This window comes from Apteryx rowi, unplaced genomic scaffold (genome assembly GCF_003343035.1).
Source record: "Apteryx rowi isolate R43461 unplaced genomic scaffold, aptRow1 scaffold_19, whole genome shotgun sequence".
NCBI classification, from domain to species: domain Eukaryota; kingdom Metazoa; phylum Chordata; class Aves; order Apterygiformes; family Apterygidae; genus Apteryx; species Apteryx rowi.
In genome coordinates, this window is record NW_020448196.1 from 2,742,774 (window position 1) to 2,769,979 (window position 27,206).

Here is a 27,206-nt window from a genome sequence, read left to right on the forward strand (position 1 = left end):
GAGAAAATTGAAATGAATAACATTAGACTCTCTTTTCTCCTTTCATCAGCAAGAGCTAAAAACTTAACTCAACCTATTGATTTTCATCTATTTTCTGTTTATCTGCTTTGTCCACTATAACTCTGCCAGTTGCCCCAGGCAATCAACAAAGCTATGCTTGTTCAGCCTTTGATCATCTCAGTGCTATAAGATTAGCATATGCATACTCTCATCCTCCCCTTTATCCTGTTAATAAAGCTCCAAAGTCCCTCTGCTGATGTTCAAGAAAGCAATTCGCTCCAGAGCCCCCAAAGATTTGCCCCCATTCCCTCCTCTGCTCAGGACTCAGAATGCTAACTACTATGCACGAGTTGTGTAAGTGCTTATCCACTGGCCCTCTGAGGAGCAATTCTTACTTGTTTGATGCAGTCCACGTTTGACAGACGTTCCTGGATCAGATTGGCCCAAAGTGCATTGGGAATTTTCTAAAGAAAGAACAAAAAAATAAGGCTGAATATTCACAATTGAGTTCAAAAGGAATTTTATCATGCAGGCACATTCTGGTTAAAGGTGAACTGAGATGTCTCCTTAAAATAAATAAATAAATTGAACTGTGCAAGTCCCCAAGTCATTAACACAATGTATCAGAGAGTTAATAAGGGCACAAAAATCAATGTTAAAGGTAAGCTAAACACATCTCTACTTGCCAAAGCCCACATCCGAACTTTTTGCACGCTAACATGGAAACAGCGCCAATTTTTGCACACTAACTACCACACTGGACCTCAAACCTGCAAAGGGATCCATAAGAACATCATATCCACCAGTAGTCCCTTTTACCATAACAAATATCTGACCCACTACTACTTCATATGTCAGCATGTACAGCATTAGTGATGTTAACAGATATCACGTGAGACAAGCAGAATCTCAAACACATAACAGATAAACACCAAGAGTCTGATCTTCAGGAGGTTTGTTTTATAGTTTCTAGTATCTCTTACTCACCCTTTTATCATCCAGAAAGTTAACTTAAAATTAAATTTAATGTTAAAGTTACTTTATTTTTATAATCAGGACTGTGAAATGGGATTGAAATTGTATGCTCCAAGATTTTCAGAAGCCCTATTTCATTCCATGGCTCTTTCATAAATTTTTACCTTGCCCTTTTCCAGAAGTGCTTTGTAAGATAGTATTTGTTATCTGACAGAAGAGGGGATGAAGTTGCTCTACAGGTTCTATGCTGAACTTGGTTAAACAAGCTCTGTGTTAGTCAGTTTGCCTTGCTAAAGTCTAAACCTTTGGCCATGCCAGTCAGAGAAGCTATTAATCACTTGACTATATCAAACCGCCTTGTCTCTTTGATTATTGGTAAAATGAAGACTCAGAAAGACTTCTGCAGACAGATTCTCTATGTCCTGAGTCACAAAGTTGTCTTTCAACTAATACAAGAAACTTTAGACGATGTGAGCTTGACTCTTCACACCAATGCAGCTACGTGTATCATGGGTTCCCATCCACCTGTTATTCTAACCAGTCTGAAGGGTATAATCCTAAGAGGGTATTTCTTCAGGCTTACGTTATACTAAAGGATGTAACTAGACATAATGAAAATGCGGCTATGTGGAAAATTTTCATAATAATCATCCTCATCAGCTCATGAAACAATTTCACCAGGAGTGGTGGAAACTCTATCACATAAGTCACTCTGAAGTAGACTGGAGAAAGCACTCCAGAATGCACAGCAGCAGAGAACAGTCCTCGGCTGGCTGTGGAATGGACAAGACGGCCCAGTCAGGAGGTGTGTGGGTGGGGGGGGGGTTTGTTTTGTTTTGTTTCTCTCTGCTGTCCCCAGTTCTCAGTGCCTTTCTTCATATCAGCCATTCATAAGGCAGCGTTCAAGCAGGTAACAGAGAAAAAGGGAAAGAAATTGCTGTGTTTCTTGAAAGTCAGCAGGTCTCATAGGGTGGTGCATCAAAGCCTCCCGCAGCCTCTCGCTGCTGGAGTCTGGGTCTGTGGCTTTGAGTCTGTCGCCTTCCAAGGGTACATCACGCTGCTATCAGGAACAGCTAGTGTCTTGCTTACTTCTTTGATGTGTCACGTCAAGAGAGGCTAGCAACTGCCAGGGGTCCACTCTGCTAAGCTGTGCCAAACCAATTTAAACCAAAATTATACCAACTTCTTTTAGTGCAGTGATATTCTAAGTCCTCTCTTTTGAGCAGGGTTTATTGCACAAAAACAATCAAGGACACACAAGCAGGTATTTCAGGGTATTAGTTCCTTCTGCTCTCTGCGGCTCAATTCCAATTTTATTTCCTGGTCAGTTTTCCTTCTACTGAACGGTGGCCTACAAAATCACTTTCAAAAGGCTGCTTGTAGTATGTCTAATTATTCACCTAGAAATCATTAAATCTGACACATATCCAGCATCATATAGCACATTCATGTTTTGTCTCTCATAAACACTCACATAAATATATCACAAGCCTGATAGATGGGACATCACCTCCCAGGAATCTGTAATAATGGACAATGAAACAGAGACATTGGATAACAGCAGAGCTTATCTAAGGCACTCTGAGCCTGACCTAATATCCAGTTTAGTTAATGAAAAGACCTGCTGTTTGAAATGTTAAACTTTCCAAAAGCTGTGGCATTTTTCTTATATTCAGACACATGTATATTTTGCTTATACGCTATACACACTGGTTTAATCACTATTCCCATACTGATGAAAAACTGTACTCATTCATGACTGATTTTAAATGTTCCATGTTATTCCAGCAATATTATATTTCATCTTACATGCCTGATCTCCTCAAAGAGATGTTTTTAGCAATCCTTTCACAAAACCGCTGCACTTTTTGTTTAGTCTGAGAGGGGGAAGGACTTTCCCTAGATGTTCCCACTGGAAGTTTTGGACATATTTGTTCTGAAAATGGCTACAGCTGAAATCTTCAAAGTTGGTTTGCTTTATAGTTTGGCACCTTGGAAAGAAAAGCAGTCAAGCTTGAAGAAATTTGGTTAGTACTTTGAAAAATCGTGAATGTTTAAATTTAGCTTGTTCAGATAAATACACACAGAAAGGCTGCTCTTTTCACGTATACACAAGGCTGGAACAGTACCTATTTGTTCCTTCCCAGTGACTTGTCCTGGAATAGATTAGAATGCTGAACATGCATAGATAAGGATGCCTTGGGTTCTCCTCTCTTCTATTATATTTCTTCTTAAAAAGCACAGGGATATGATGCAACTGTACAGCAGTTTTAAGTCATTAAGCAGTATACAAACACCTTAACTGCAATTTAGTATAGCTTTAAGAGCACACCCATCCTGCAAACCCACAATTACCACGGTTGTTTCAACTTCTTATTTTATCCAGCTAACAGGAAAAGTGAAACATGCAATAGCTCATCATTAGACTTCTCTATAGGAAAAACTTGGAGGTGCTTTCTATTAACATTATAATAACTAGAGAGGAGGGAATAATTTGCAATGATTTATCCAAAAACGTAGCCTCTTTTTCTGTTCATGGAGTATTTATGATATATATGTATATGATTCTTCAAATTTATTGAATATTCAAAAATATTTGACTTCTTCTTGAAATATTTCTACATGAAGAATGATCACACTTCGCTTGAACATTCAATATTTAAAATTCACTACTTGAGCTGTGCTCATTAGTAAGTGGCCAGGTGTGTGATAGTGAATGATTACATGTCCAAATTTAAAAACTGAGCTTTGGAGAATAATCAGGTATTTTAAATACCCCTTCCACGAATTCCTGTGCCAGTAAAACTCAAATGCTTTAACATTCCCTGGAAGTGAACACAAAAGAGATGAAAGCATGGCTAAAGAGAAGTAACTAAAATATGTGAACAAATATTTGTGGACCTTTTTCCAGCGTTTGCCCAGATCTAGTAACACTGGCCTACTGACCTATAAAATGAATGAACTTTGGCACTGGGGTTAATTTAGTCAGAGTAACCTTATACTCATGAAATTGTCCTCTAACTACATTAAATTGTGTTATATGATCTTCACACCAGACTTTCAAAAACACAGACTTAGTTCATGCTTTTCCTCTTTCCATTTATTAAATTGCTTTGGCTAGGACTACAATTTTTTAATGCCATGGTTGTATCAAAGATTGTATAAACAGCTATTGTTCTGTTCCTGAATAGACATTCAAATCCTATTAGTGCTAATGGATGTTATGTGTGTTAGAGGAGTCAAGTTTACCACTTGCTTCAGCAGAACCAGGGGTCACTTACAGCAAAAAACAGGTTTAGCCAACAACACAAATCAGCAAGGGGAAAGACAGCTCTTCAAGATGATATTTTGGCTACATTTTAAGTCACTGTAAAGCTTCCACTGATTTAGAGGAAGCCAGGAGTTCCCTCCTAGCTTTAGGGAGTTACATATGAAGACTCACACTCATGTAAAAGGACAAAAGAAAGGGATTTAGTGAAGACTATCTTCTAACACCTAACATCTCAGAAACAAAGGTGAACACTGCACAGTACTTAACCACCACCAGATTCTGCTCTTCAGGCACTCCTTACTACCTGATTAGCCTTGACATTTTTGGCTTTCATCTTCCACACCATCCATCCTTTTAAATCAAATAAGCCCGAAAGGATACCCTTGAAAGTGCATCTGTATAGTCTGAAATATGTTAATAATTAGAGTAATTAAACCAAAGGGAATTTTTGTTTTAAATTCTCCTACTCTAAATTGAAATTTATGAATCTAGTAAAACAATCTTTAATAATTAGAACAAAGATTTCAAAGTACATATTCCCAGTAAAAAAATCATTTTATATCATGCCAGCCAAAAGCAAACCTTCTTGGTAGTAAGTTCAGTGAATTCAATGAACTCTTTCCTCTCAGATCTTTAAAAATATTATTTGAGGTTTCGCCAATCTTCACTCTTTAATTCAGTGTAATAAACTCTATTCTATTTTCAGCCTAGTTTTCTAAGGAAACAAAATATATGTAATCATACTATTTGCCCTTTCAGCAACTTCTGAATCTGTTGGCCAATTTCAACCAAATTTATCAGGGGGTGTGGAAGTCTCACAGATGAAAAGTTCCTCCAATTTTTATGAAAATAGGTGACCAGGGAGAGGGAAGAAACTCAAACTAGTGGTCTTGCCAGAAAGAGACACAGAAAACTAGGCTTCTTCTATTCCATTACTCTTGGAACTCCTTGCCATTTGGGGAAAGGAATCAGCTACAAGGGCAGGCATCAGGCAGGACATGCTCCCACGTATTCAGGATATGCCTTCAACATTTTGTTCTGATCTATTTGTCATTAGCCTTTAACAAGAGAATGACACTGGTGATCAAGCAATACTGTAAGTCAGCATCAATATCCAGGAGAGAAATGTTCATGGAACCAATTCCTTTGAACATTAAAAAGGAGACCCACAATGAAGAATGAATGGATTCAAAATCCTGGAATGGAGCAAACAGTGTTCTGTGGGTTGGACGGAGCGCATCAGTCCAAGAACTGAATGACCTCCTGAGTCCACTGCTATTTCCTCAGCCTGAGAGCTTCTATGGTTTTCAATAACTGACTGGATCATTATACTACTTTGAGTTAGTGCACCAGGTTATTTGTATCATGCTACAGAAAAATCAAACATGCACTATTAAATACCTCTGTCACATTAAAAAAAAGTTCTTTGTGTATATATTTTCCAGAGCATTTTGTACCAAAGGAGACCTCAGAAATTAATGCTTATTTTACTGAGATTATCAAACATGCTGAAATAGAACAGACTTTGTTTAATGAAATAATGGCACATTCTTTAAATGATATTGTGCATATCTGGATATCTCTTAATTCTGTTATTCCAGTCTAAGGTTAATGTTTCCAAGACCTCCATTACTCTATTTGTTTTCCCCTCCTGCTCCTGTTCTATGTCCTGACAGATTTTTATCTTTGTCCATATCATCTTATGTCACGGAGGTGATCCTTCCTCTCCGAAAGACCCTGCACCTATATATGTATTAACGAATGTATAAACCACCATTGATACAAGAATATTTACTCTGATCTGCTAAACTCATAGCAGTGGAAATCATGGGAGTGCCACATAATTCCTCTTCTGTGACATGCAGAACTACTACTATTACCTCCTCTTACACACCTGTTTTCTTTCTCTATATGCCTTTGCTTCTTTTGTCAGCATTAATATTTCCTTGAATAACAAAGTCTCCTGAGAGATACGTATGGCATCCAAATGTTTACAAAGCCACATTGCCTGAGGAAAGAAGAAGAAAAAAATACAAGCTGAAATATTTGGAAAGAAAATGAAACATTTTCAGAATGCTACAGAAAGCCAGAGAGCATTTTCCTGGCCTCCAATTTAAATGAACAGACTGTATGTGTAACTTCAAGCAGTTTCTTATAAAGATGTTCAAGACTCTACAGCTTTAAATAAGGCCTTTTTTATCTACTAGGCTATAACATGGATTTTAAAGAAGAAAGCATTCTTCCTAGCATGTGCACACCACCACCATCCATAAAGTTTCTGTGGGTCAGCTTTCTTGGTGGTTCAAATACAACTTCGACATTTTCAATTAACTGGTACCAGTGGACATGAGAGAGAACTGGCCAGGCAAATGAAGCAAATAACAATTTGGGAATACCACAAGCATGTAGCTCTGGTGCTCCTCCCAAGCTAATTAGTCCTGCTAAAACACTGTGTAATAAGTCCAAGAAGAGTTCTGTTGTAGAACAGCTGTATCACTACCACCCACTACCTAAGCAAGTTTTTGCAGAGCTCAGTATCCTTAGGCTATCCATCAGCACGTCTTGTGCTCTTCTATCACTTCGACAATTCCGAAAATCATTCTCTCAGAATAAGATTTCCACAAGCACTGAGCTCAGTAGAAAGCAAAAAGTTAAGTGGACAGTATTATAACATTGAAGGTAGCATACTTACAACTGTAGTTTTCCCAGAAGCAGGTGGACCAAGTATACAAATTCTTGGAGCTATGGAACAAGAATATGTGAATGTGAAGATGTAGAAAAGCAGAAATCACAACTGCTTTCCTGCTATTACACGGCATAATATAAATGTAATTACAACGAAACAATTATTTTGGTTAGAAATCTGCTGAATGGAGACTTCAGGATTGGGCTCCACTGGGGAAAAGGGGGAACAATAAGACAGTGTCAGCTGTGTCTTCCTTTAATCTCCATAGTTAATGAGATTAATACTCTGACTAAACATGTTACTTAAGCATATATATCAATTTAAGCACATGGATAGTTTACTTGCTGAACCAGATCAAAAGATACGAACATTTCTTTATATGAGTTTGACTTTTATTCCCAAAACACTTATTTAGATCAGACATTTTATGACAAAAAAAAATTTTAGTTTGTACATGTAGGATGAGACTACTTAAAACGTGCAACGTGCTCTAGGTGACCCTGCTTGAGCAGGGGGGTTGGACTAGATGATCTCCAGAGGTCCCTTCCAACCTCATCCATTCTGTGATAAGTCACTATTCTCACACAATCATAGAACGGTTGAGGTTGGAAGGGACCTCTGGAGATCTTCTATTTCTTCTTTCATTCTCCTTACACAGTAGGGTAGTAAAAAACTTTTTTCTTTGGAAAAGATTTTGGCTCTCATCACAAAAAGTATAATTTCACCTTATGGTTTCATCTAAATATGTTGAGTCAGGGTTCAGAGAAGATTTAGACATTGCAAAATTAGTCACTTTTCTCTCTACCCTTTTGATGGCTACCTTCAATTTCACTAGTCAGCATTAAAATTCACTTTTTCTCTATGTATCCTTTCTTGTGTTTCTCTGCTGTATGTCCCTCTCCTTTCCCTGAGGGAGCATGCAAGAGCAAGGTGGGGAAAAAAGCATGTTCTCTTGGCACCCAAGTACCTTCTTCATTTTCATGGACCTTAGTAGTCTCTATATACTGCCATAAGTGTGCAAAAGAAATTGAAGAGAAAAAGAAATGGATAAGATCCCTGTCCTAGGGAATTCTTAATCTAATGCATACAGACAACACGATGAGCACTACTATTCCAGGCTTTACTGGGAATGGATTAGGGGCATAACAAAACAGGGGAAGTGGGGGTAACTTTGGGGAAAGTGTTTGGGACTTTCTACTTGAACACACACTTTGGGCTGCAATCCCTTGAGTTGTCATTTTATATTAACATTTGATGTTTTTGCCTTATGCCCTGGGGGGGGGGAAGGCAAAACAAAACAGACCATATACAGAAGGGACTGATAAGTATTTACTGGGAGTAACATGGGTCAAAATAGATGAGTGAGAGATCTACTCACCCAAAAACCTCTTCAGCTCTTGATAGCCAAGGGAGATATAGTGTCTGATGGCAGCAGACAGGGAAGGATGTGAAATGTATTTTTATGAGGCCTTCCACACGCTTAAGCAGTTATTGGGCAGGTGCAATTTTTAAACATACATGAAACCCAAATTATAGATTCATCTTTACAAAGTTATTCGACTTGGAAGGTTTAAGAAAAACTCCCCCCTTATTGGTTCTTGCAAGTGCAACAGAACTAGTACACAATGTAGAAAAATAGTTTAAAAGGATACATCAGCTGTTTTTATCACCTAATTTCTTTCAAATGTAATGTGATTAAATCCTAGGGTTTTTTTTTAATCTAACACCTTGAAACTCCAGCCCGGTACTTAGGAATTATTTATAAACAGCGTCATAAAAGAGTGCTCGGGTGCCAACACTAATCAACTTCTTCAAACCACTTCAAAGAAAATCAAAAAACCTTTCCATCCACAGATCCTTTTGAGGTTTAACTAGGAGCATGATTTAAAATTCACAAGAAAACCCTTAGGTATTGAAGCTTTAATACACAGCTTTCTTGGACAAACGTTTGATAAAAAACGAAACATACCATTATATACACCATATCATGCTTTAATATTGCCCAGGGCTACTGTAAATGCTCACTTTGTACTAAATCTGGTTTTCTCTCTGCTTAGTGGCTGGCAGCAGATGGGGCAGTGTAATTCACTGATTTACTCATTTGCACACTTGTAAGACTCTTCTAAAGCATTCTCCCTAAACATATGACACAAGGGCACAACCAGGACGCCACTGTATGTAATGTTTAACCCCTTCAAATCAGCAAATAATCAGTATTAAATACTTGAGGTCTGTACGAATGGCTAAATGAAGTCAGAGAAATCTGAAAAATGCCTTTTTCTTCAGTAACAAATCATATTTCATTTCATGTTTAGTCTTGATGTTACAGGATTTACTCTTCCAAGCAGTCTTAAGATTTAACATTCAAGGATGATTTTAGTAATAACAAAATTAATCCTGGAATAACGCAAAAGACCAGCTGGACTTAAGAGTTCTATTTAAGTCCAAAAGATTCTATGATTAATATTAATGCAACAAAATGTGCTCAAGTTGTAAGGGAAATCCTTTGTCAAACAGGCAAAGTACGTAATGCACGATGAACATTCCTGCAGAACTTTGCTACGTTTCTTCAGAGTATGATTGTAAAGGAAGAATTCACAAAAATGCCACTTGGATCCTGGAAGCTTTTTTTATTAGCACAAACCAGGATAAAATGTACAAAACTGACATCTTTGTACTAAAGAACTATCAGCTTTCATAAGGCTCTTTTAGGTTTTTCAGAAGAATCACATGAAAGAACAACAGCATAGAGGCTTGAGTACGAATACTTCACCACCTACTTGACCTAAGAGCTTTTCGAGACAGTTGTAAGCTATAATCATCATTACACTTGTTTATATTTTTAAGCATACTTTAGATCCTATTATTAATTAAAAAGGTTTTCTAACTTCACACCTGGGATAGATGCAATGCTTCTTTTCCACACATCTCTGTTTGAAATTTTCTCTGGGGCTAAAACTGTCTAGCAAGGCAAGATCATGAAAATTCATTGCTTTACTGATGGCTCTAATAAGATTTTTTTTCCTTCTAAATAGTCAGCACCTTCCGTCATGATCAAAAAGTAAAATCAACTCTGCTACAGATTTCTGTTACATTATTTTCCATATAATTTATTTTTAAAGCAACATTTAGGCTTTAATTTTAATTGGAGTTCCTTGCCTTTCTTAATAGGTTTTTCCAGACCAAAAAGAGACAGCATTTTCTGTTGACAAACAATTGCTGTAGTTCTATCTTCAGCCTCTAAGTACTGAAGTCATGAAACAGAAACCTGCCTAATTCTGTTCAAATAATACTGTGGAGCTAAAGGACAAATCTCAGCTCAATGTGAAGAAATTTTATCAGCATTCTATCAAACTGCCTATTTTCCATGGGTCTATAAAACAGACTGATTATTCATGCTGCCCACATCAGAATAGGCTGGACACAATTTGCAGGATTTGATTTTTTTTTTATTTATTTTTTTATATTTAGCAGCATTTCAATCAACATTCATCTGATCACCACCGCTAAGCATAAAGAGCTCACAGCACCTCTAGTGATAATGATTTCAATGATGCTGCAGCAGAACTTTCATAATGGTTTACTACGGTTTTAAAGAAACATCAAAGCAACATGACACCAGCTATTCCTGACAGCTCATGCAGAACAAAAATTATAGTTCAGTTGTGCATATCCAAATATAATCTGCCTAAGGGTGAACAGTTTGTAAATCAAATAATTTGATTGAGTGTACATGCTTTTATTGTGCAGAATACTGACTTCCTATTCAATTTATCAGCTTTTGTTATACATACAAGTAGGCATGCTCACTGTTGCTTCATCTGAGATGCCACTGAGCTGTGGAACTCATTAACAGCAGCTAGTAACTAACTAATCAAAAAACAGAAAAGCTGCCAGCCCAGGTAGAATGGGAAACCAAATTTACACCTGACAAAAGGAGTAATTAGCGAGCTTAAAGACAACAGGAAATATCAGATGGGGCACAGAATGCATTAATAATTGATACACTAGAACTCTTTGTTATTTCCTTAGAGGGTTTCATTGCTATAACTGTTAAAGTGCATTTTTTATTAGATTATCCACTAAAAAAGAAATTAGAAAGCATCTTACCTATAACTATTCCAAAACGCTCACATTTTTTTTCCTTCGAGACATGGTCTGAAAGTTTTCTCTATCATTTGCCAACTGAACTGCAGCTTCACAACAGCAGTTTACAAATAATGAGTTGAACTACTTATGGTCTCTCAGTTTTCACTTACCATCATCGTTGTTTTGCTTTAAATGGTTTATCATATACTGAATGGGCTCCTCTGGCTCATGAATTAATAGTCCTTCAAGCATGTTCTGAAAATACATAGGACCGAATCAGAAGAAAACTTAACATAGCTATGCAATCATGATACATTCATTTTTACAGCGATATTATGATGAGGATGTCAAAGAGTTTACACAGGCTAACTGATTTTCTTATGTCCCCTTGCATAAGTGAAATAGAGAATACGGAACCTATTTTAGAGACTGAAAAACTGACACAAAACATGGCGAAAAATTTGCCAAGATGAAACACAACCTATTGCTTTAGCTTATTTAGGATACATACAAACACCAGAAACATTTGATTTAAGCAGTTTGGTGTATGTAACGGTTGAGTCAGCATTAACACAAAAGCTATACAAGGAGTCTCAAAAACAGCATCAAGTTAAATTAGGATCCCTTCAGAGCAAGTTAAACCTCCTTCTCAAGCATATTCCTACAAGTTCCCAGTAGCCTCGATGCTTCCAGAAGAGACGAGACCTGCAAAAAACACACAAACCTAACAACCAAGCAAAAGCAGCACATCTCACGTTCTCTCTTAACCTCGCTAGTTTTCTTCCTACCTAAGAACTAGGGGGGAAAAAAAAAGGTTTAAACTCTTTCCCTCATTTTGTATTTTTCAGCCCATTTTCACAGGGCCTCGCTTCAGCTTCCACTGAAATCACTGGGGATCTTTCCACTGATTTCAGCAATGATTGGACCATTAGAGACAGAGAAAGGAATAACACTGAATAACAAGGAATAACAAGGGACACTAACTCCATAGGTTTTCTTACAAGGTATTTCAGCACAGCCAAGAATTCTGTAATTAAAATCAAACATATAACACTAACTGATACCCGACTTGGATTTTCTACTGAAATGCTAATGCTGGAATAGGGCCTCTTTTTTCTAAAAATCAGCCATAACACTTTTATATTTGAAAGCAAATTCTACAGGCCTGTATATTCCGTAAAATTTTATAGCATAACAGATTGGTTGTCTTTTATTGGAGTAGTATTTTTCCTTTTCCACTTTGTTCACTTAATTAAACTACTCTATTTCTGTTTATAAACTGTTTCACATGCAAGTTCTGATGCTCCAAGGTCTGGATAACAAACAGCATAAAATATAAAATTTATATTGTTATTGGAAGTTCATTAAAAAACTACTACTTTCCAGCAGCATTTATTTAAGCTAAAAAAAAATGCATTTGGCACTACAATTATCAGCAGCTTTAAAAATAACAAGCCTAGAAAATTTGGTCTTATGATTCAAAACTGTTCAGGCTGACAGTGATCGATACTTTTACTCTTTCTTGCCCAAGTCCTACCGGCACTTACACACATGCTTAATTTTATTACATTCTGCTAATCTAAGTTTAATTTTACACAAACAGGTCTGTTACTCTCTAGAGAAGAGTCATGTTTTGGGCCTCATGTTTTGGGCAAATGTCTATGTTTAGGACAATAATTTCAAGCTGTGTTTGTTTGTACGCTTAGATTGCTACAATAAAGTTGAAGCATGAGGGGAATATAACACTCTTCCCAAATCCCGTAGGCATTTTATCTAATGTGAGGCCCTGCAGCTGCCTCCAATGCCTCATGGCACACAAAACATATTTTTCCTTAATAATAAAAAAAAAGTAGTCATACTAAATTGCCTTGAAATTACAAGGGAAGGGAAGGGAAGGGAAGGGAAGGGAAGGGAAGGGAAGGAAAGGGTTGCTTGCTTCCCAGTGAGATTTGAAGAAGCAGAAAGACCCCATAACACACAAATTAGAGATTTAAGAAGTGTTAATACTCGTATGTATGGAGAGTAACAGGTTTTCCTATCAGAACAGCACCAGAACATTTAGTCCCTTGAACAAACTTCCCCGTGCTCGGCAAAGGGACTTCTGCCAAAGAACAACCCCCCCCCCCCCCAAGGCAGGGAAATCAATCTTTTTATTTACTGAAATCACACGGTGCGAGAGGGGCATTGCTTTTTATTTCTTTTTGATACACATCTCTATGGAAGAGCCGCCAGGGCAGCCGCAGCGCACGGCGAAACGACCCCGGGCGGCCAACGCGGGCTGCGAGGCGGGCGGCGCCTCCCTAGCCTCGGCCCCAGGAAGGGCAAGAGCCTTCCTGCCACTTTGACTTTTCTTAATGCGTAATTTGCCGCTGCCGCCTCCTCCTGCCTGTGCTACCAAGCGCGCTTTTCATTCGCTGGCCTCAGCACCCGTCTTCCACAGCCTGCCGCTTTCTTCTGCGAACACGACACACGTGAACTCGAACAGAGTCAGGCTTGCCGCTACCCTTTTCGGTTTTTTTTTTAAAGCCCGCGGCTCCCCACGAGCCCAGCGCCGGCGACCCGGCAGCGAAGCCCCCGCTGCCTCCCGGCGACCCCCCCCCCGGGGCGGCCGCGGGGCCGGGCCCGCCCGCGAGGAAAGCCGGGCCCCCGCCCTGGGCAGGGCCGGGCCTGGCCTCACCCGCCCCCCCCGGGGTTGGGGCTCCGCCGGGCCCCGCCGGCGTGCGCGGCCCTTCACCTGCAGGAGCTGGAAGAGCCCCCGCTCCTCCGCGTAGGCGCCCATCGGCGGCGGCAGCGGCAACGGCCGGGCGGGGGCGTCCATAGCCGCCCCTAGCAACCGAGCCCTCGGCAGCGCTACGTTGCTAGGGAGTTCGTCATCATTCCACGACGCGGGAGGGCCCCGCCCCTTCGGAAGGGGGCGGGGCTCCATCCCCACACCGCCGCCCCGGGCGGCACGGGGGTGACCTCATCAGGCAGCGACGAGGCCCCGCCCCCGGCGGGGCGGGGCGGGGCGGGACGCCGGCCCCGTTACCGGGGAGACGGCAGCCGGGGCGGGCGTCGACGACCAGGCCCGCGGGCAGCGGGGCCGGGGCTGCCCGGTAAGGCCGGACGCGGCCCCCCGCCGCGCCCCGGGCCCGAAGCCGCCGGGGCCAGGGGCGGGCGCGGCGGCTGGAGGAGGAGGGAGGCCGAAGCGGCTCCGTGGCCGCCTCGGGAAAGGCCCGGCCTAGCCCCCCCCCCCCCCGGGGCAGCGGGCGCCTCTGCGCCAGTTTGGGGAGCCACAACGGCCCCCGCAGCCAGCGCCGACCTCCGGGGGCCGCTGCCGCCGCGCTCCGCGGGTGTTGGTGCTTCACGGGAACGTCCCAAAAGGGAACCGAGCCCGGGAAGGGAGGGAGGGAGGAGGCCGGCGGGCGCAGGAACGCCGAGCCCGGCCCCCATCCCCGGGGGACGGAGGCTAAGCACGGACCCAGCTCTCCCCCGTCCCGTCACGATATGCTGCCTCTCAAGGCTGCCTTCATTTACTGTTAGAGTTTTTAAGCCACTTGGGCAATAGCTTTACACCAGATAAGAGAGAGCGTTTCTCCCTTCGGTCCTTTCACAGCATCGTGTTTGATGCATTGCTACATTATGTTTACAATAGACCCACTAGGGTTTATGGCATCTGATTGTCAGTGGGCCCCTCTGGGCTCTCTACCTCTTTTTGCAGCATCATTACTACCTCATTGACTTACTGTTTGGGGCTCTGGGACTGCAGAGCTTTGACACAATATATCTTCTCCTCTTGCTTTAAAAAAATTTTTTTTTTCTAGTTTTCAACCAGACCTACACAATTCCAACTCAGGTGAAAGGCAGAGTTACATATGTAGAATTCTGTCATTCTATCATTCTCTCCTTCTCTCCCAAAATCCAGGAAGGGGAAAACATGAATGAGGTAAAGGAGACCCTAAGAAACATAGAACAGAACTACAGGCTCTTCCAGCAGCAGCAGTTTACATTTATCACAGCACTGCAACGCACCCGAGAGAATGCACATGACATGATCAGACCTGTGGCAAGCATCAGACAGGTACAAAGTATTTAGCACAAAGTTTGCTGCTGATGGGAGCAGGGAACAACACAATGCTGTCATGCACTTGAATCTAGTTCAGTGATGAGTAGGTGTTTTTATTAAGGGAAGATGCACAAACCTCTCCAGTAACATTGTGTATAACTCTGCAAAACAGTGGCAAAAGATTAAGCAGGGGAAAGAAACACCTACATTAGTCTTTCCCATTTACAGAGAAGGAATTATAGTGCTCAGCATCACTTCATGATTTAGTTTAACACTCTCATTTCACTGCCTTGGCATAGCCAGAAATACAGGGTACAAGAAAACAATCAAACCAACCCTCCTTCCCCAGCCACACATGGAATCTGTAATCCTTAACTTGTAACCAGCATGCCTGCCTCTTCCCCCTGGTATTGGTGCTGCTCTATCTTTCTATAGTGCTTATTAAAAATAATGGCTGTGTTACAGAGATAGGATGATGGATTGAGGGCTGAGAGTCCCAAGTGGGCTCAGGGTTTTCTGGGCTGGTAAGTGAATTGTCTTGGAATTTTTATAACATGGGATGTTTTAAGTAGCGCAAAGAACTTAGATTTTTCTTCTGCCTTTGTCTTTCAGTGCTCAAAAAAAAATTAGAATTGTGGATGTGAGAAAGCAGAACCCAGGCATAACCCCCCCCCCCCCCGCATGACAAGGCCAGAGTGAAAGCCAAGTTGTCATTAGGCTTAGGACACAGAAGTGAGCTGGTTTTCTGTTGAAGGCTGACTTTGAATCCTGCACATGAATAAAAGCAAGAAAGAGAGAAATACCTGTGCTCTCAGCCTAAGGCCACCTTGACTGCCTGCTGGTCAAATGCAGCCACTTCCTTGGAATTTAAACATAGAAACTACTCTACAAAAATATATATATATTGTACCTAGATGGGAAAAAGGCTGCCTTTGACCCCTAAAAGCTGTATGTAAAAGCCTTTTTAGTTTTGAGGGATGAAACTTTTTAGAGAAGCAGGGGGAAATAACACCACATCATGCAATGGCGACAGCCTGGAATAGGGTATAAAGTGAAATCCTGATTTGTGACCCAAACTCCTCATTGACTTGTTTCACCCAGAGATGCAAACACCACAGCAGCTCCCTGCACTGCACAGCCTTGCTGCGGTCATGACGTTGGCCCAGCGTAGGAGCTGTCCCCGAGCTCCGCTGGCTGCAGCTCAGGAGCAGAGGTGGGCAAACCCAGGCCTGGGCAGCCCTTGCAAACTGTTGTTCACACAGGGTGCGAAGATGCTTCAACAGCGAGCCCAGCGACTGGGTTCCTCATTCTGGTTATGCAGGTGCATTAACTCTCCGCTGGTTGATCCGGACAAGAAGTCCTGTAGTCCCATTAATGAGCACCCAGGCTAAAAATGCTATTCTCTTTAGGACTGTTTCTGCCCACAGCAGCAATAAAAAATCCTGCCACTCACATAGACATACACTGAGAAAACAGTGTGAAATGAGGAATCTGCAGTGGAAATGGACCCTTAGGAGCCATTTTTACTTTTCTTACAAACCTGCAGAGAATTTGCCTGAGTACATAGTATGGCTTTTTCTGTATGCGCAAATGGTATTGATGTTGGAACAGTGAGTTCATGCTTATCTTGAAATCTTACAGCAAGTACTGAAGGTGCAAGAATCCAGCTATGATCGCAAACCAGCCACTCTATTTTGTATTCTGACAACTCATGTCTGAAGTACCTGTAATTTCTTTGCAGAAGGTACTTAATCTCTGGCATAATGTTTCATTGTGCAATGCCATTCACTCTTAGTAACAGAAACATTCAAGGCAAATAGGATATAACATTGCTCTAGTGGATTAGGAAGGACAATTCAGGTTAAATGGTTTTAGTTTTGCAGTCACAGCTAGCGGTGCCAAATGAAGAACCATATGCAAACACAACCACACTTTTATCCAAAACGTTTACAGTTCAGCCACTGCCCTGACCTCCCACCCCACTTTGCCTAAGCAGCTGTGGCGGTGGCACAGTGTGCACTGCTCAGAGCACAGAGGAAATTGTCCCCTCACACCCAGCCTGTTTCCGATGTGCTTGCAGCAGAGCTGCTTTTTGGCTGCAGCAGTCCTACGCTCCTTCAAGGAGGGAGGGAAGGCTCACTGGTGTGCTGAAGAGCAGATCAGACCCAGTACCCCAGCCTTCTTCAGTTGTGAGGAACTATGAGCAAACATCTCGGGCACGCTAAAGAAATCTTGCTACCTGCCACTGTATTGCAGTTTCCACTGTGGCTCACTCATACAGGGTCACAAGGGAAAGCAGCTGCTTGTCACTAACAGAAGCTACACGCTTCAAGAATCACGTTCTAGCACCTTCCCAGCTTATCACAATGCAGTTTAACATGCACGACCCTCTCTTTCCCCATATTGCACTGTACAGGTACAGTCGTACATGGACCATCACTGTAATAACTCCACTGACCGGCATATCCTCAGCATGTTCCTGAACATCTGTAATGATTTAAGCAAGCTCTGCCAGAACCTGGAAACCCTACATCCTGGTAACAGCGTAACCAACGGCATTTTGGAAAGATGCAAGCTGCTCCTTAGCCACAGCAACGATCTCAGCGCCATCCGAGCTAAGTAGGTTTCTCCATCAGCTCAGTTTCTTTGAGACAATTGACAATACTGGGGGACTGTCACAAGAATGTATATTCTCATTTGACTTCTCCATCAGTTTTTGTCACAACACCTTTCTAGTTGTAGTGAGAGGAGACGGTGCTACTCTGTTTAGTATTTCCACTGCTGTTTGAATAGTAACAAGGAAAACAGCACCAAACTCCATTCACAAAAGGGTTTTTCTTTTTTGGTGGTTTGTATTCCTGGTGGATGGAAGGGCATATAAAGGCCAGTTGGTACCCTGAAGTCACATGCAATGGAAAGGCAGTTTACCTCCACCTCCCCCCATTCCTGCTCTGAATATAGTTAATTTCTGTGGGGCAAGGGATTGTACATACTCTTGAACTCCTCCAGATTTAGCCCAAAAGCCAGGATGTCATGTGTTTGGCATGACTCATTTCACAAGATCTTGTATTCTATCATTGCCTTTTCTTTTGGGCAGGGCAGGGCGCAAAATGCTGTCTGTGCATTTCTGCTCTTCCCCGTGGATCTCAGCACGGCCCTGGTGGGCTCCCCAGGGTTGATTGCTAGGATTACTCTGGTAAATGTTTCCTTCTGTACCACAGATATCCCCACGATGTTGTCAATCACCTGAGCTGCAATGAAGCAAAGAATCATTATGGAGGTGTAGTGAGCCTCATCCCCGTCGTTCTAGACTGCGTGAAGGAGTGGGTAGCCCACACTGAGAAGCTGCCACGGCACATGCTGTGTAATGTGAGTGGTGGAAGTGCTATCTCTGAGAAAACGGCACCCCAGGGTGTACCAGCCAGGGCAGCCATTTCCCCCAAAACACCTTTTGTCCACCTTGGAGCTCAGACCTCAAATAGTAACAAAGATTATGTACAAGCACAGGGAAGTAAGCATGTCAGAAAGAAGTGTCTGATTGGCACAGAAAATCACAGTGGGAAATTTAAGAGTCCTTGGAAGCCACCCGGTAGACACGCTTTTTAAAGGATCAAAGTTCAGGCATCTGTGGCATAGAGGTGGCTGATTAAAGACAGCAAAATGAATACTAGAGATCTTCCCTATCTAAATCCAAATTCTGAAGAGATAGTCTTATAACCTAGCCTTTGGCAGATAAATGCTCCTTTCCCCTGCTCTTATTTCCACTTTGCTCCTAAAAGTCATCTCAACAGAACTAGTTGCATCACACATGCTCCCTATGACAAGCCTTGTGGTGAGAGCAGGGAATAGTCAGGACTAATCAGATCCTAATCTCTCAGATAATGAATCTTGGGCAAGTTACTTGAAGTGGGATTTTACAGACTTCCTCCTCTCAGACTTTTCTGAGGAATACCTGCTCGCTCTCCTGAGCCAGAGGTGTGAATAACCTGAATGTTTGAAGGGTGCGATGGCAGAGCAGCAAAGGCCTCTCTTGTATGGATTCAGAAGAACATCTAAGATTCCCACTAGGCTTATCCCTAAAATTCCCTCACTGCAGCTGATCCCACTGAAAATGCCTGGTCATTTGGACCAAAAAAAAAAAAATCAAGGCTGACAAGGCAGAATACTAATGATGTCTCCCTTGCATACCCCTGGCTGCAGAAAGGTCAGCAAACTTAAACCACACTGACTGGCCTCTGCTGGGTGCTTCCTGCAGGGTCTCACACCAACAGCAGCAGACACCACTCTGAACATCCTCCTTTACACCTGCTTGACTCCTTTGCTGTCAAGTAGAGCTACAGAGATGTAAAGGACAAATTTCATGTTGCACTTAGTTTGGTTTATTGACAGTATCTGAACTTGAATAACCCCCCCCTCCCTCCCAGAGCTCTGCAAGGCTAACAGCAGGAAGGCATTTCCATTAGACATGATTCATGGGATTCTAGTGGGAGCAGATGGATCAAGAAAGCTGTGGCCATTTTCAGTTGGCTTCCCCTTCAGACTGCATGTTAAAATGTCTTTTCCCTTTTTCAAGATGAGTATCCAGCTTGCCTAGCTTTCAAGGATGTTATGAGGCTTAGTTCATTAAAACTGCAAGGCATTTCAAATAGTCTCATGCTGGTTTTATAATGGTGCTTTGCAATTCTAGTTGCTGACTTTATACCAGTGTCTCTGAAAACAGCTTTCTTCCCCAGCTGCACGGGGAGGGTCAGCAGAGTCACAGGCTCTCCCCCCTTCCCTGGAGCTGATATGCATCTTCTGTGGTGCTTTTTATTCAAGCACTGTTAACTACAAACTTAAGGTCTCAACAGTGCAGTGTCTTCCCTGTATCTGATTGCTCTTTTCCCCTCCCACAGGCAAATTAGCTCCTGTTCTTTGCCTCCTGCTGGAAGACACTCCTGAATAAACAATTTCCCCATGCAAACCTGACTCAGTTTGCTAAAACTGTGAGAATGCTTTTGCCTTAAGATGACCAGATCTTGGCAACAAACAGCCAAAGAGAAGGGAGAATTGATATAGAAGAGGGAGCATAGGAAAGAATGGTAGCTCAGATGGAACAAGAAGTATTTTCAAGAGCACTTTTATTCCTCTCATAACCCCACCTTCTTTTGCACTTTGTTTCTATCCCCCATCCACATATGCTGATATATAATATATCTGCTCTGGAACAGAGGACTATTTTTTAGGAGACATGATCCACTTGAACCGAAACTTTGTGAACTCAAAATGATAATGAAGCTAGTCGAGGTTACTCTTAGGCACTAATGGGCCACAGCCAGCAAAAAGTGACCCTTCTTATCTCGGGCTTTGAGAGCCATGTTGCAGAGGCAGCTTTAGGAAGAAAAAGAAAAAAAAATCAAAATGACTTGCAGCTGCCCTATTGTTGCTTCATGTTGCAGAGACAAGCGTCCAGTGACAGTTGCTGGGTTGGAAAGCTTTTTAAACCAAGTAATACTATGTGGACTAACAGAAGACAAGTGTTGAGACAGAAGGGACACTATTCTCACCTCTTGTTTCCAGCCTTCCTAACCCTAACTATCATATAGCTTAAGTTTGAATACGCAGGCTCTCAGACTAAAATTATTCTCCTGTTAGTAGTTCACTTTCAGCTTCCATGGTGCAACATAGCACTGTCCCATCAGACCTTGTCTAACCTTCTTCCCAACCCTGCATAATTCAGCTGTTCATGAGTACTTGACAGAGGTTGTGATACACACAAGAAACATGCACTTGCCAAACTTTTATAGGAATTTCTAACCTAGCCCTATGCTTTCAATCAGTCTTATGCAGCCAAAATGTTAAGGCACAAGCAGAAAAATGAGTGCATAAAACTTGCAATTTGAAGATTGGTAATGACACAATCAGAATCTGTTGGAAGACTGCAAAGTTAAGTCTCACAAAAACACCTAGACAAATTACTTAATTTCCATACAAGTTCTCCTCTTCCAGAGCGGATGGACACTTCAAAAGACAAAAAGATACAGCAGGAATTGTTTTTCTCTACTACAAATCAAGCTGTTTGAAGAATTTACATAAACAGGATCTAAGTGCCAAACACAGAACTGCAATAAAGTTTTACTTTAACCTCCCTGAGCATAAAATTGCTAGATACACACTTAGAAACCAGGCAGGGCGCCAAACTGACTTACCTGGAGATCTGTCAGGTGGCCCAGAAAAAAAACCACTTTTTCTTTCAAAGACCGGAATAGAAATATGGGCTGGTTTGGATGATCTCAGCAGAATCCTGCCGTCTGTAGGCAATAAATGACTTCTGTGTTCCCCCTGATTTGGGTAAAGGTCAAACCAGGCTTTTGTCAACTTGTAACCTGGCCAAAAGATTCTGCAAGTTAAACATCTGTTTCAGCATTTGAGACACTGTAACCAGTGGGATATTGTTCATAACCCACGAAGTGTCAGGTATCAGGTGTCAGGTATTGTAGTGGACTCTTAAGGAAACGAGAGGGGCAGTTCAAGGGAGAGTGGAAACTCAGCATCTCCCCCAAATAATTAAAGCTCCTGCTGACCAAAGCAGCAGGCTTACTGGGGCCTCTAGCGGTCAGGTTTGGGAAACACCGTGGAATGTAAGGCAGCAGCCAAAGCAACCCTGCTACTACCCCAAATCCTCAATCCTGCATCCAAATATGCTTTTTAATGTTTATTTCACCTAAGAAAACAACCAACCAACCAACAACTACTGCAGTGCAGTATCCCTGGTTGTTCTCCCAAGATGCTAAGCTCAGCCGAGGTGCCACCCGCTCACAGGTTTTCTAAGTAGCTGTAATTTCAGAAAAGCGAGCTGCTCTTCTCAACCCTGTGGAATTGCCTTGCTGTTTTATAAACACTCTGTAGTTACGCTGTGCTGGTAGGACGGAGGGAGCACCGACCCTATTGAAGAAATCATAAATAGGATTTGGCAGACATTAAAGATCACCAATTGAGATCACCCAAAACTAGGGAGTGCACTGGGATTAGAAGAGGGCTCAAAAAAAAAAAAAAAAAAAAAAAAAAAAGTTTTGCCAAGTAAAGCTCACATACACTGAGAACATGAAAACTATCAGTCAAAATTATTCGCAATAAGAATTTGTCTCAGAAGTAAAACCAGAGTCTTAGCTAAACTTCATTGGCAAATCCCTTGCTTGTATGAGTGCGTGAAGGCAGCAGTTCAACTCTTGCCAGTTTTCTAAACTATTTTGTAATGACGTTTTTAAAATCCAAGCCATTGCGCCAGTAGCTAAGTAAATGCAACTAATCAAGATTAATCAAAGATAATTAATTTTACTTCCCGAATTTAAAGCATTTCCTTCCCTAATGTCTACTGAATGTTTATTATTTACATGCTGTGTTTATGAACTACTTAGCGTTAGAGAGTAAGGAAAGTCCTTTATTCTTCTCTTTTTGTACCTTTGTGGACTTACTTCTGTGGGTAATATATATTTAATTATTTTTATACTAGCGAGTGCAGCTTTTCAATGCTAAGCTTCTACTAAGGTATGCAAAATGTATTAAAAAAAGATAAGAGCAAGTGATATTCATTTTCTGCTTTGTTTTCCTTTCATTTACAGCAGGTTGTAAAATTCATCCCAATGCAGAAGGCTCAGAAACAACTTTCTGTATCACCTAACCCCAAGATAACATTTAGAGCAACTTGTGTATAAAATTCTACATAAATACTGTCATGTAACCAAAGTATCTTCACAAACAGACTTTATGTCACTCGTACCATCTCCTTGCACTTGTTGTTCACATTTTAAAAATTATACTTAGTCCTTAATTGAAATGTTTGAATTCATGCTTAATTTTTTTAAATTGCTTCGAGCCACCTTGCAAGTTTTCATTTATTTTTAGAAGAAGTCTGTAAGAAAATGCCAAGGAAAAATCCCTTCGTTTGAGAAGTGTCCTTCTGTGTGCATAGTGTCACTTGAGTAGGGTACAGAAAAGCAAAGCATGTATACGCTCACACAGTGAGCTTCCAGCTTCTGCCAGTACCCCCAGCTTTGCAAGCAAGTCTGACATTTTCGTCTATTAATTTTCTAATCACTGCGCAGTCTCTAGACTAAATGAACAATGCCATACAGAGAGCTAATATGCAGATTTGCATTACTGAATTGTTTGCAATTAAATTATGGATTGTACTGTCATGTCATCATTGTCATCACTGATGTTTCTTTTCGCAAAAGAAAAAAGCCATTGGCTCCATACAGAAAAACAAGCTTGTAACAAGGAACCCCACGTAAGAAAGGGCAAAACCATTTATCTGTATTGTAGCACGCGGATCTGCCACAAAGATGCTTTGATACTGGATTCATTTCTGCACGTTTTGCCACAGCTCAGTCCCAAAGAGGCCAGCTTGCAGGGAACAGAACAGAGAGTAGTGCAAAACAATACATTTTATTTGTTCACAGTTAAACACAAGCAACTGCCTTGACATTTTAGAACATTCTAATAAGGACAGCAAAACCTCCTTTTGGTTTAAGTTCTCTTTAGCTTAGGATTGTACCATTTCCTCATATTTCATATTTATGGCATTTAATGTGGATTGTTTAACATGCTTACAAAGAGCGAGGCAGGGAACAGATTAACTTGACGAAGACAGCATTTTTAGATTTAACTAAAAGCAGTCAGTTAAAAAAATCTGTTTCCACTTCACTGATGGGACCCCTTCAAACAAACTGCAAGTTAACTACACACAGCAGATCCATGATTTTTAGATTTACAAAAAAAAAAAAAAAAGGCAAAATTTGTTCCTCCATAATCTTTGTGGTCCATAAACAAACCTAAAGTGGTTTCCATTACTATCCCGGTGCTAAAATCCTTTTTAAAAGAAGAAAAAGGCCACCTTGTCAATGAGCTTGCATTTCACCGCCAGGGCATTTTTGTAACCACCAACAAAAACAATCTCTCCTCCAAAAAGTGAAGTCATCGTATAAGCAAGATACTCTTTTGGGGCTTGGCAAAGCAGAAGGATGGTCTAATGAACTCCGGTAATACAACCGCATCCAACAGCTGAGCCGGCCCGGCCCCTTCAAGGGCAATGTGCAAACCATTCACTTTTAGGGGCTGGGACCTGGTGGGGCAAGGGGCAGGAGACCTCCAAATCTGACTGAAACATATGCTATCACATTTGCTACCACTAAGTCTTAGAAAGCCTATAGACATGTCGACAAAACCAGTCTGTCACTTACAACCAACTCTCTATTTTCTATTCCATGCAGATTCAAGCTTTGACAAAACCACTGACGTTCACCTTTACTTTCAGAGCTAGGACTGATGAACTGAAAGGACACTGAGAATAATTTAGAGAGGCAGAAATGTATTTAGACCCTAGGTGTTATGGAAGAAGTGGAAATGGGAGGAAAAGTACTGTCAGGCACAAGTTAGCATAATGCCAGCCTTGGACAGATTCCTGTTCCTGTTTAGGTTAAGAAGGAAATCAAACTACAAGTGCAAGTCTACTTGGACTTGATTTATATTTGAGAAGATTCTTCAACAGCAGCTGCCACCCAGAGAATGTTTAAGAAAAGAGGCCACATGAGGTGCAGGGTAATTCTGAGCCTGTTATGTCTAAGTAAGCTTGGACCCAGACAGCTCTAAGGCCTAAAACAAGCACGCCGCCTTCCTAACAGTGGGCTTTATTCTGCCACAAAGATTTGAGTCCGACCACTGACAAACCCCGATTCCCCAGTCCTCCCTCACACAAGGCTCATCTTTGACTTAAGCATGATTGATACAGAAAGGCTCCATGACAGAATTCGGATTCTCAGTTTAAGCATGCCTCCTCTTCAGTGCAGACAGCCTAGTTTCTTAGGGAAACTGGGGATGAGGGCGAAGGGGTAATACCTAGAGCCAAACTGATGTCACTGAGCTGAAAAACATGCTGCAATAGCAGCAGAACAGCAGTCAAAGGAGACCGTATCTGGCAAGTCAAGCCTGGAAACATAGTCCCAGAAAGAATGAAGCCAATTTCTTGGACTCAAACGCACAGTGATCTTGCTCAGGCTGAGAACAAAGACCAGAACTATGAAGGAGGTCAGGCAGCACGAGCATTTCCCCAGTTAGAGAAATGTGCTCTTCTGCAAATCTTCATGAGCTTGCTATATTACATACCTGTTCTGCATGCTCTCACTATTTGCGTAAATCTTCCTTTTCCCTCTTCTCCCACCCAAACTGCTTTCACATACAAACCAGTTCGAGGTCAGTACCAGTGTGTCAGGCAAACACTTAAAATACTAAAAATATCAGAAGCTAGTGTTTTAACAAGTCTTCAGCATATATGGTCTCTGCATTACAAGCTCCAGTTCCTTATCGTCTGTTTAAATGCAACTTCCAAGAAATGTTAAGGACAGTATAAACAATGATTATGAATTAGGGTGTGAATCATTTTGCAGAGGTACACTGTTCTTTAAACATTTAGTTATTCGATCGGAGTCCAACTTAACAAAGACTGGGCTCCGAGGGAAATGGGACAGTGAACAGGCAAAATATAGACCTTTAGATGAATGCACTAGGAATTCTAGTTTTGCTCCCTTCCAGGATAAAAATAACCAAAGTCACCTGGACAGGCAGCATAATTAACTGCTCTAAACTGGAAGCTTGCAAGGAAATACAAAGCGTTCATAGTAGACTCACAAATGTTAATTTGGCCTCATATTGCACTCAAGTTCATAAATGCAGCTGCTCACTGGGGACAGGGAGAAAGGAAAAAAATACTTGCAAATGCTAACAGATGTCCCTTCAAATTAGTACACGCTGCTAAAGACTGGATTTGAGAAAGAAGCAAGAGTTAGGCTGGGCATTACAATTCCAGACCCAAAAATCCACTTTGTATTCGTTCAGCAGCCATCTTCCATTACCGGACATCAATCCTATTCCGCTGCATGAGCTAGCTGCTCAGACCAAAGAAACATAAAAGCTTTTAGTTAAACTTGCATTCACGCCTCCTGTTCTATGCCAAGAATATGAAAATAACACTGATTGACTATCTTCCTTTTTAACTGTGGTCATGATGAGTTTCATTGTAGTCCATGATATGAAGCTGTCCAACACTGCTTTCCTGGATCTTAGGTGAAAGGCTAAGGTTATCAGGGCTTGCAGGGGCCTTTGTCTCCATGCTTGGATCTTTACATAGTTCAGTCTTTAGCGTATCAGAAAGGCTGTTGATGGTTACACCCTCCTCATCACACTGGCTCTCACTCTTGTTGCGAAATAATTCTCGTGCCTTCATTCCAAGGAAGCTCTTGGAGCTGGGGAGTGAACCTACAGTCAGTGGAACAGTAGTCGAGGGCTCCAGCAACATGGATGTCTCCCAGCGACTGCTGAATCTCTGGTTCTGGGGTTTTTCTGGGGTGGAGAGCTCACTGCTGCTGCCACCCTTACTGCTACTACTACCCCGAGTGCTGGGAGGTTTGGTCTCTCCATTTCTACCAATTGTTTCTTCACTGTATCCTGCCACAGTGTCTGCACAACCTTCATTACCACAATCCAGCCTGTTTTGGAAGGAGAGAGGATACAGCATCAAGAAATGGTAGCAACAGTGTAAAATGGAAGGATTAAAATGCTGGAGAAGGCAGGTTACTTTGATTACTTTCCATTTTTGCTACTGCATGCGTATTTCAACAGTCTACATCAGTTTTGCTTTCACAGTTTTGTAGCAAAGCAGAAGTGACAGATGGTAACCAGAAAGGTAACTGTCACATACTTAGCCTTGCAACATCCAGTGATGGACTAAGTCCAAGGCTGACAATAATCCCAAAGCAGGAGGAACTAGATCCTGACCTGTTAAGGAAAAAGAAGTCTATAGATCTTCCTTGGATTTCAGAGGTTTGGGGTTTTTTTTTTTTAAGCCTACGTCAAGCACAGGTGTTTGCTACAAATCTGCTTGCAGTGCAAGAAATTATCCTGATGCTGCAACAGAATTTGGTGTAGAAAAAGGTATGATCAGAGGGAAAAAGACACACAACTGTCAAATTCTATCAAATGAATTTTAAAGTTTGCAGCTACAATTGCTGAGCCTTCTTGGGCAACACTGTCCATTTTTGAGCCTGTCTATTCAGAATTAGTATGAAATCTAAATTGTTTCACCAGATACCTATTTCTCTTCTTTA

The 27,206-nt window shown here is 41.6% G+C and overlaps 3 protein-coding genes across 14 annotated transcripts in view; 1 reads left to right on the plus strand and 2 right to left on the minus strand.

Annotated features, from left to right (window-relative positions):
- AK8 (adenylate kinase 8) overlaps positions 1–22,674 on the minus strand; it is an 81,227-nt gene extending 58,553 nt beyond the window's left edge. For 3 of the 5 annotated variants that reach the window (XM_026062051.1, XM_026062055.1, XM_026062056.1), the window contains exons 1-5: positions 13,756–13,940; positions 11,192–11,276; positions 6,939–6,988; positions 6,141–6,254; positions 396–464 (exon numbers count right to left, since the gene is read on the minus strand). In XM_026062051.1, the coding sequence (XP_025917836.1) occupies positions 396–464; positions 6,141–6,254; positions 6,939–6,988; positions 11,192–11,276; positions 13,756–13,839 (402 nt within the window). In that variant the 5' untranslated portion in view covers positions 13,840–13,940. Of the gene's footprint in view, positions 1–395; positions 465–6,140; positions 6,255–6,938; positions 6,989–11,191; positions 11,277–13,755; positions 13,941–21,254 lie in introns of those variants that run through there. The other 2 variants (XM_026062054.1, XM_026062053.1) reach the window with 2 other exon arrangements.
- On the plus strand, positions 14,060–23,835 carry SPACA9 (sperm acrosome associated 9). 4 transcript variants are annotated; one of them, XM_026062058.1, is made up of 5 exons: positions 14,060–14,116; positions 14,926–15,081; positions 17,483–17,685; positions 18,288–18,435; positions 22,668–23,835. In XM_026062058.1, exons 2-5 carry the CDS (start codon positions 14,938–14,940, stop codon positions 22,758–22,760), a joined length of 588 nt encoding a protein of 195 aa, XP_025917843.1. In that variant the 5' UTR covers positions 14,060–14,116; positions 14,926–14,937; the 3' UTR covers positions 22,761–23,835. The 4 variants fall into 4 exon arrangements, with proteins under 4 accessions (XP_025917843.1, XP_025917844.1, XP_025917845.1 ...); XM_026062059.1 differs by having other exon boundaries at positions 22,671–23,835; XM_026062060.1 differs by lacking the exon at positions 22,668–23,835 and adding an exon at positions 19,962–21,258.
- The window catches only part of TSC1 (TSC complex subunit 1), a 31,566-nt gene continuing 27,834 nt past the window's right edge, over positions 23,475–27,206 (minus strand). For all 5 annotated transcript variants that reach the window (XM_026062047.1, XM_026062048.1, XM_026062045.1 and 2 more), the window contains one exon: positions 23,475–26,588. In XM_026062047.1, coding sequence (XP_025917832.1) covers positions 26,093–26,588 — 496 coding nt within the window. In that variant the 3' untranslated portion in view covers positions 23,475–26,092. The remainder of the gene's footprint in view (positions 26,589–27,206) is intronic.